This window comes from Saccostrea echinata, unplaced genomic scaffold, assembly GCF_033153115.1.
Source record: "Saccostrea echinata isolate AGI-Se365-2 ecotype Australia unplaced genomic scaffold, CSIRO_AGI_Sech_v1 ptg000022l, whole genome shotgun sequence".
Lineage (NCBI taxonomy): Eukaryota > Metazoa > Mollusca > Bivalvia > Ostreida > Ostreidae > Saccostrea > Saccostrea echinata.
In genome coordinates, this window is record NW_026889771.1 from 1,170,907 (window position 1) to 1,181,353 (window position 10,447).

The 10,447-nt window shown below is 31.0% G+C and overlaps 1 protein-coding gene across 1 annotated transcript; it reads right to left on the minus strand.

Annotated features, from left to right (window-relative positions):
• Positions 1-2,107: 2,107 nt before the first annotated feature.
• Positions 2,108-10,447, minus strand: LOC133190183 (ankyrin repeat domain-containing protein 13C-like). The gene is made up of 13 exons (XM_061325670.1): positions 10,335-10,447; positions 10,016-10,057; positions 8,574-8,678; positions 8,076-8,207; positions 7,605-7,671; positions 7,277-7,421; positions 6,151-6,282; positions 5,614-5,681; positions 5,409-5,493; positions 3,604-3,753; positions 3,251-3,279; positions 2,643-2,743; positions 2,108-2,494 (listed from the first exon to the last, which is right to left on the minus strand). The coding sequence occupies exons 1-13, from the start codon at positions 10,441-10,443 to the stop codon at positions 2,361-2,363; spliced, it is 1,299 nt and encodes a 432-aa protein (XP_061181654.1). The 5' UTR covers positions 10,444-10,447; the 3' UTR covers positions 2,108-2,360.

Genomic DNA, 10,447 nt, shown 5'->3' on the forward strand with positions numbered 1-10,447 from the left:
CTAGCATATATATGTCACTCATCATAATTTACAAAAAATTCCTCGGTCTGTTTTTCAGACATTGAAAAAACAAAAATGATGACTAGATCCCCCCCCCCAATACCAATCAAAAAATGGTCAAGTGTTAATGTTTGGATAAAACTGCAATGTATGAGAATCCTTACTTTGATGAATGACAAATTAAATATTTGTGGCTTTAAAAAATTCAAATCATGGCTGTTAATATAATGAAAATTTAATAAAATACATTTATTGTGCAAAGTGCAACAATGTTAATGTATCAGCAGCAAAATTTCCAATATCCATGATTATTACCAACATCAGGAAAGAAAAATATCCATTTCATTTTCATAATGGATAAATCTAAAAATCACCTTTTTTTTCTTAATCCCTGATAAAAGGGTTTCAAATCGATGACGGGTGACATGGCTAAATCAAATAATAATCATGTACGTTTCCCATAATGTAATTCTTTAGTTTTAAAGTAGTCAGAAAAAAATATTTCTTTTATTGTGAAGAGGTAGGGAGTTGAAGAGCTTATAAGGTAAATATCTAAACATGATACCTTGGAGATTTATTATAAAATGATTGAGTAGGCACCAAAATTATTACCATAGATATGTCAATTAATTAGGAAAAAAAATATAATGTACAGTGTAAGCAGAAAAAAAATTTGACAATGGGATAACCAGGTAGTAGAGGGAACCATCATGTCTGCAGGAACATTATGAAAATAAAAAATAAATAATATAAAGCAATGACTAGATTCAGTTGTCCATATTGATATTAGGCAGTGACATCTGTCAGAGAAGCCAGCAGAAGTCATGATCTGTAATACCTGTATTGTACAGTATAGAAAAAAAGAGAGTCAGAATTAAGTATAGCACTGCTCATGTACACATCTACAGAACAACACAGAAGTGAAGAACACAGTGATTATCACAACAATCAAGAGACATACAGTCAAGTCAGAAAATGCACAGCAATTCAGACAACCTTATCATTTTCTAGACAATATATTCCAGGTACAATTAAATAAACAGTACCACAGTGAAATAACCAAATTCTTCTTTTAAATCCCTCTCATATAATAAAACATTATCTTTTTTATTCTAAATTCTGTCCAATACATTAAAAACATTGCATAACTTCATGTTGTGAGCAATATTTTGAACAACCATGTCTACAACACGTGGAACAGTAACTAATCTCAGTTACATCATGATACCAAAATATAACATAGATTAACTCTATATACATGTGTAAAAGAAAACAGTACAGTTAAACTTCAGGATTAGAACATCAGTTTCTCAAATACCTAAGAATCATTTTAATTCAGAAGGGGAGGGGGGGGGGGGGGGCAATGCTTGTGGTTAATCAAATTTTACTGGTTCCATCCACTGAATCTTATAAATTGCTGGGGTAATAAAAAAAATTACTGGTTCCTGGGGGTGTAATTTCATTGGTAACTTGTAACTTCAGATGATTTAAAGAGCTGATAAGTTAGTAGAGTTACTGTTCATGGGGATGAGGTAAGGGTGATCTACAAAATCCATAAAAATTGGTCCACCATGAACAGTAATGATTCCACAGTACCATGGATATGTTGAAGAGAGTTGGAAGTCCCAACCACCTTTCCTTTATGTATTTCAACCTAAATATTATCGAAATCTCAGATAACTCGAGTTTTATTTTGGCCTCATAAAGTTCAAGATAACAAGTTTTGACTGTATATTCTTTAGGTTTTACTAACTTTGATTCTTTGAAGTCTGATTTTAATATCAGAAAACAGTTTGAACATTAATGGAATTCTGAACTGTAATTTCTACATGTATATAGATATAGCAGAAAACAATAGCTTATTAAATAAGTATTTATTTTTTTAATTCTAAGTAAGTTAAGGTTTCTCAATATCTAATAAATGTAATGGAAAAGTTCAATAGCATCTTCATATTTCTCTGAGGTATTAAAAACACATGTACAAACTATTACTGTTTTTTTATGTGTGGAAAAAAAGTCAAAGGTAATTCTCACTATGAATTTACCAAAAAAAAAAAAAAAAATAAAAATCTAGGTGTTGATTTTTGACAGAGATCAATTTTTTAATACTCTAAAAAAGCAAGTTCAACTCTAGTTCTTTTTTTACTCTTGAAAAAGGTAATGTCATCTCTGTTAGTCTATTTTTAGATACTCTAAAAAAGCAAGGTCATCTCCGTACTGGAGATTCCTAGGTTAGTGAGGGGGAGCTCTACTCCAACGGCTAATTCTAAATAGTCCAATGCCTCTTCTTCATTACTTTGGATAATCAGTACATTTCTAACGCTGGAAAATATGTCTATCAAACTAATGTCCATCATCTGTCATAAATCAGGAAATCGGTTCGGATCTTCACGAAAGTTTGGTGGAATCAAAAACATGGAATCATCAATGTCATCTCGCCATTCAAACGAGGTGAAGGTCACCTTAGCAGTTACCGTGGGGAATACTGGGATTTCTGGGAGAAAAAAAATATTTCAGCTGTAAAAAACATTTTTTCCTTTCACAAGATTTTTATTTTCCCAATGTTAAACCTGCAATTCAATCTTTTCAAAATGATCGATCATTCAACAAACTGCAGAGTATTGTGAACTTAAAACTTGTACCTATTTTCACAGGAAAACCATCAGGTAGTTTGGTTGTCATAAATTCTCGTAATTTCTGAAACTGTTTGAATGGGGCAATTACCTCCAATACATCTAGCAGTCTAAGAAATAAAAAAAAAATGCATAAAAATGTATAATCAGGGATTAATATTTTGTTGCAGGTCCACTCTTAATTAAAAATTGACAGCTTTTCATGTACTGGTATGCAGTAAGTTTCAGATCCAAATACTGTACAGGAGCCTTGAAAATACTGGAATATAGGTGAAAATACTGTATACTGCTCATCAGGTACCCCCAATATTATATAAAGAATGGCAGTGTCTATTTTTTGCTATGGGAAACCCAAAATATAGATAAGATTTATTGATACCAATTTGGGGCCCCTCAGGGCATACAAGTAGAGAATAATACACATAAGAAGAAATATATACATGTCCGATCAAAAGGTAAAATAGGTGCACAATGGCACTATGTAACAAAGACCCTGTATAAGTCTCATTAAATTTTATTCAATGGTATAAGAAGAGTTGTAGAGGATATAGAGAAATAATCTAAAAAAAACTTTTATTCATCTATAAATGTCATAATTTATTAAATGAAATACTCACACTTCAATAGACATTGGAAAGTTCTTGCTCTGAAAATAACAATAGTACAAAATATGACATCAAAAATATATATATATATATTTAGGCCTTCTTTAAACAATTCTTTGGTTCCCTCTCCCAACCGACTGGCTAAAAACAGACAGACTCAAAACATTTTTCAACTTCCAGGAAACAATTACTTTTTTTTTATGTATTCCGGAAAATAATTTTTGAAAATTCAGCATTGATGTTGAAATTTTCTGGGGGAAAATAATTTTGTTACCTACCTACCAACCTATTTTTATCATCCTGAGTCAGGAAGGGCAAACAAACCTTAAAATCTAATTAATATAAGAGAAAATACTAATGATTACCATTGCAACAGTGGCCTTGAATGACTTTGTGCTTCCCTTTGCAATCCACGGTCGCCCAAGACACGGAGGATTTCCTGGGGGCTCCGAGGTGTAATCCTCCCACTTTATATTAGTTTCCTCGGGTGAAGGCAGGGAGGGGCGTCTCTGAAACTATCATCACAAAAGCATAAACAACTATATACTTATACAAAAGTGCATTATATATATATATATACATACAATACACAAAATTCTGAAGAAAACTTGCATAAAATTATGGCATGACAATTTGGGCAGTTATATGGATGGTAAACTACGTACTTATGTCAAAATTAAAGATCAATTTGGTTTTGAAAATTATCTTAATATCATTAAGAATTTTGAGTTGAGAAGATGCCTGACTAGATTTAGAATATCTTCACATCATTTACAAATTGAAGTTGGAAGGTTCCAGGGTATCCCAGCACACATGCGATTATGTTCGAAATGTGATTTAAATGAGGTGGAGGATGAAATACATTTTCTCTTCAAATGCACTAAATTCAAAGATGAATGAGAAATTTTCTTAAAATCTGTCTCAGAATTATGTACCAATTTCCCTAATCTTGATTTTAATGAGAAACTTATATGGCTATTTTCAAATGAAAATGAGTCAATCTTAAGAATACTAAGTCAATTCATATCAAAACACTGTATATGATTTTTAAACAATATTACTGTATATTGCTATATTTTGTTAATTATAATTGTGCTCATTTTGCTTATCTACATTAGACATGAGGAGGAATGCAACCTATTATTCATGTTTTTTATTTGACTAGAATTCATGCATTTCCTAGAGCACCATCCCTTGAGGTCTTCTATAGACTGGCAACCATTAAAACACCTTTATCTTGTAATCTATTTACATTTATACACCCACCATGGTAAATTTTGTTTAAATTTTTTGATTATGTACATTTTCTCAATTTTATGTGATACATACATTATTGAATTTATTTTTATAGTAAAATCTTAAACTGTACTGATTATAAATTGCAGGATTACTTAAAGTTTCCTTTGAAAAAGCATGAAAGATCACAGCTAACAAAATTAAGAATCAGTGCACATTCACTATTCATTGAAACAGGTAGATACTGTAAACCAATAATCCCTAAGGAAAAACGTTTATGCTATGCTTGTAAATTATTGGTTGAAAATGAAAAAAAAATTGTACTTTACTGTCCTGTGCATGACAATCTTCGATTTCAATATTGTGATATTTTTGATGATAAATTATACTGTGGTACTGATCCCATTAAAGAAATTGTAAACCCATGTGATTATAATACTACAAAACGCTTATGTAACTACTTAGATAAATACTTTTTGCAGAGGAAAAAATCCCAAGGATTTCAAAGAATTGTGTAAAATTGTATTGTATACAATTATGTTAGAATATTCCTATATAATTTTTTTATAATTCTTTGCAAGTAATTATGTTATAAAATTCTTCTTCTTTTTTTCTGTTATCTGAAGTTTGATTTGTTATTTTGACTGTATGCCAACATGGTGATGTCAATAAATTGAATTGAATATATTGAAGAACATTGCTACATAGTCTGATTTTAATAATAACGGGTTTTACTCAATGATATTTTAAAATATTTCCCATATGGAGATATTTTGATTTTAGCATGGTTGTCTGTCCGTTTGTCATAAAATCTCGTTCTGAACATAAAAACTAAACTTTTTCCAGTTAAGACCTACCTCACAATCATTCCAGTTAAGACCTACCTCTCAAACATTCCAGTTAAAACCTCACAGTTACTCCCATCAAGACCTACCTCACAATTATTCCAGTTTCCTTTGGTCAAATTCTCCATCATAGCTTTGTTTTTCTGTACATCATCAGGACTTAAATGCTCCCTCCTAAAACAATAATTAAGTTTTCATTTGATTATCTAATTGCATATGCAGTTAAGTTTAAAACCTCATCTCATTACTCATCTAAACATTACACAGTAAATTTAGATTGCAGCTATTCAATACCTTTTTCTGGAATCTAGTATCAAACCATTAACTGCATAGAAATCAGCTTCAAATTCTCCTACCCTCTCCTGAAAATTCAGATAGAAAAAAAAAATTGACTGTTACATATTAAGACAGCAATCAATAATTAATGATGAAAATGGAACATTTTTTTTCATCTTATTTGCTAACAATTCCATTTCACTACAGAACTATAAAAAGTTTAACTAATTAAAGATTTTTTTTTTGCAAGAGTACATGTATACAAAAAAAAAATATTCACTCTAAAATACGTTTTCTTGAAAGCTTCTATACAGAAATGTGAAGTAAATACTATTTATAAATGTTAAGTGTAACAATGATTATTCATATTTAACAGGTTTTATCAACACTTTCACTTGTGCAGATTATTTTTTCTGGCACATTAGTGTTTTTACAATACAAATAAATGTACTCTCTGTTTGTCCTTCAGTATAAATAAATGTACTCTCTACTTGTTCTTCAGTATAAATATGTCTACTCTCTGCTTGTCCTTTAGTGTAAGTTAAGTATACTAACTGTTTTGTCTTCTCTGAACAACCAGCCACTCTGGGCCCTGGAGAAGGTAATTCTCTTGGTAGACATCTGGGCAGCCATGATGTCACTACTCATCAGTATATCCACCTCATCTTCTAGTTCCTGTTCTGACTCCTGCAATCAGCACATACTCTCATTTGCTAAATGTTGTAATGTTTATAAATTAAATATTAAATACACTTGTAACTCTTTAATATACAATTGAATACGTTTCAGTAATAAAGTAAGAGATTTTATTGTACATGTATCTTACAATAAGTAGATAAACAATATTTATAACAGGTACAGAAATTTCCAGCTATGTTTATAAATTTATAATATAACAAATTAAATCCAACAAAATATAGCAGGATTTTTTGAATAACTATTACCATCAAGATTCATCTTAATAATATAAATGTCACCTGTGAACCGATTTTCTGAAATACTTGCCATTTGTTGTCAATGTGGGATTACGTTGTCTCTCACTAGATTTTTCTGATTTACATATTTGATGTCAATGTGAGATTACATTACCATCAGTTTACCCATTTCTTTTCTGATTTCTTCATATAGATGTAATTTGTTTTCATTGCGAGATAACATTACCTGTGATCTAATTTTTTTATATACTGTAAAATCACATATTTTTGTGACCAGTGTCAAATTTTCGAGGTTTGAGGAAAAAATATTGGTTTGTGGGGATCTGATTTCGTGGTTTGAGAGGTATTGAGTTGTTATGTATATGAAATTTTACATTTCGTGGTGGTCTGGTGGACATGAATTCATGGGTCTCTTCATACCTCTTCAAATGAAAATTACCCCCCCCCCCCCTCGAAAATTAGTAATTTCACAGTTATTTGTTGTCGTTTGTCTCAATGTTACTTGTGATCTGATTTTTGATATACTACAAAATCACGTTTTCATAGTGTCAAATTTTCATGGTCTGAGGAAATATTTGGATTCGTGGGAATTTGATTTTGTGGATGAATTGTTGAGTAGTATATATTTGAAAAATGACATTTTGTGGCAGAGATAAATTCATGGGTCTCTTTATACCCTGAAACTGAAAATTTAACCCCCCATGTAATACATGTAAACTGTTAATTGTTGATCAATGTGATGTTACCTGTGATCTGATTTTTTGATATACATGTAATTTGTTGTCCAGAACAGTCAGCCCTTCATTGGATGGGGCATCCCCATCAAAAACAAAAGTTATGTCCCCTCTTTCCCATCTCATGTCATTGAAGTCAACCAAAGTCGTGTCTAGCCTGTTAAGCATGGAGAAAAGATAGTTTTAAAAAATCGCTTAAAAATAATTTCATAAAATAATTAGCATATCATTTCATTGTCAGTTTGATATAGCACATTAATATTAAAACCTAAAATTTTAACTGCATTAATCATCTTGAAATTTCAGGCATGCACTTTGCCTTGACTTAATATTGTTTTACCTTAAACAACTCCCTTTCTTATGGATTTTGCAGACATCAGAAGGAAGTATACGAGAAACTAGTGGCACTGTAAAGAGGTCAAATTATAAAGTATTTATACTCACTAGACACTCAACTGTCAGTATCAACTTCAAAGTTCATCATTATTTAGCCTGCATCAGTTATAAAATTCATTTTTAACAGTGGAAAATATTTATAGATCTACTTAAGATCTTTCAATGATACCAAAGTTTTAATACACTGGATTCAAATATGTGTAGATTTTTATACAGTTGAACTTTATCTCAAACACTAATATGTCGAGTACCATGGATATCACCGAGTCAGCTGGAAGTCCCAGCTACTTTTTCGTCATGAGTATCTTGAATATCCTAATGTTGTTAAGTTTTTTCTTGGTCCCATCCAGTTTGAGATAACAAGGTTTGACAAATTATACTATTACTATTGTTTGTAAACTAAAAGATTAGGTACCCCAGCTTTGAAAATCCCACTTTAGTTCTACATAGAAGTCTCCTATATCCTTTAATGCTTGGATCAAGGCAGGTCTCCTTTCCTCTAACGTCTCTCTGGATTGTTGCTTTAGTTTCTTCAGCAAACACAAAACTAGGCAGAAAAAGCACATTTTACATTCAAAATGTCCAAACATTTTTAAAATTGTTATATTTCTCCAAAGTTCAACACTGACTGAAAGGAGTGATGTTAAAGAAAAATTCATACTTTTTGTTTCTTGTCATTTTTAAAGCAAAAGAGATAGAATGGAAAGCAATTCAAAATTCTTGTGTATGTTACATGTACATGTATATTTTAACGCAGCATTTGTTTTAAATCCGTTCTTGACACTGAACATTATTTTTATCAGAAAATTTAAGACAGTATGTCAGTGTAACTTTGACAAAGCCTTTAACGAATGTAGTAATAAAAGCAAACCTGCTTTTGAAATTTTAAAATACATCCAGGAAAGATATTTACTTGTTTGTCTACTGCCATAACTGATTGACTCTGCTAAGGGTGTCCAACCCTGGAGGTTCTTCATTCTAACAGGTGCCCCATGTGCTAGCAGTAACTGGATACAGTCTGTACAATATATGACATCATTACAAGTCATAATGCAATGTCTCTGTTTCATTTCAACTATTCAATTGAATGATAAGAATATGAAATTCTTCTCTAAACAGTCTGGACGAACTCCAAAAACAGCGTTTCCGGAAGTAAGAAACTGAGACTGAAAAAGACTCCGAAAAAAGAGTCCGCGCATGCGCACACACACAAAAAATGGCGATTTTTCGGCAAAAATGATGGGTCTACAAAAAGTGTCCGTGCAAAGTTTTGGAAAGTATGGCAATTATGACAGTACTCAGAAATGCTAAATAAAAGACTTCGGAAGAGATCGTATTTGTCAGATTTTTGATTTTATTTGCAAAAAGGGAGATATTTACTTTCAAAGTTGACGTTTGAAGTCAGATCAATTACAAAGAAAATAATACGTTTGAGAAGTAAATATGCATAATAAAAGGAATATATATGCAAAATGGGACAATATATATTGTAACTGTTAAAAACTAGACTGAATTTTACATATAAATTAGTATTCCGGTGTTTAATTTGTGTACAACATCTGAATTGAACACGTAAGATCTTACCGTCGTTATTTACCGATTTTTTATCACATAACAACAGATATTATTATGAAAACATTTTTAAAACTATAATCTATCAATATGAAAACTGTAAAAATCACTGTTCTAGAAATTAAGGTCACAACATGTCTTCTAAAAATGAACCTGTGAATATCTCTGCTCCGTGTTGAAAAATACGCATTTTCTGATTAAAATAAATACAAGCTGGGTGTTTTCAAAAACAAATAATAGCATCTTTATTTTAGAAACGACATAAAATTTAAATCAAGGAGACAATAAATCAAATAAGAAAATAATTTTTACCGGCAGTATTGAATTCGATGTCGTATATCCAATTCACTATTATGCAAGAGTTTGAAGCGATAAATAAGTCAATATCCACAAAATGATTTAATAAATGTAATTCTCCATTCAACAAAACTTAAAATAAAGTCAAAATGCACTAAATACAGCCATTATGCAGCCGTACATTTGGAGAAAGCGAACGACAATCCATCGTTTGTTTACATCGGACGCCATTTTGCCGCAATGCATGATGGAGCCAAAGACTTCGTTTTCGGAGTTCACGCCGTTTTTGGAGTTCGTCTAGACTGCTAAAAGGTTTATTAAATTGTTATTATAATTATGTGCAGTAAATAAACGATTTTAATTTTAATAATATTTTAATAATAATTTTAATAATATATCAATGTTTTTCTGTTGTTTTCCCCTCTTAGTTTCCCTTTTAGACAAGTGATAACATAAAACGATATGATATGATATGATGATATATACCTTTTCTTCCCAGCATAACAGCAAGGTGTAGAGCTGTATTTCCTAAAAAAAAATAAATAAATAAATAAATAAAAGAAATATCTGTATTCAACTCACAATTAACAAGGAATACTAATCCGAGATCATAAGTATACATGCTTTTAAAAAAAGTTTGCAAATTTTTCACTTATTTTCAGAAAAAATAATTTCTGTTCCTTCATTCTTGTTCTCTGTTGAATCACTATTTTCGATCGACAACGACTAATCAGTCGACCCTACTTTTCAAGAAAGGTGCTCAAAATTCTATGATATATAAATTAAAAGAAAAATGTATCTTTACCGTGCATATCTTTAAGAGCCACATCATTAACACGTAGTAGCTGTGACAGTTTTCTAATATCGTTGTGAAAGACGCATTCATGCAGTGGATACCCTTCCCAGTCCGCCATTAGT

Excerpts from the sequence above, each read along its gene's own strand:
- LOC133190183 (XM_061325670.1), bottom strand. The coding sequence starts at position 10,443 with ATGGCGGACTGGGAAGGGTATCCACTGCATGAATGCGTCTTTCACAAC. Across the intron at positions 8,679-10,015 it reads TGTTATGCTGGGAAGAAAAG|ACTGTATCCAGTTACTGCTA; the intron begins GTATATATCATC and ends TATATTGTACAG. Across the intron at positions 3,280-3,603 it reads TCAAGGCCACTGTTGCAATG|AGCAAGAACTTTCCAATGTC; the intron begins GTAATCATTAGT and ends TGTTATTTTCAG.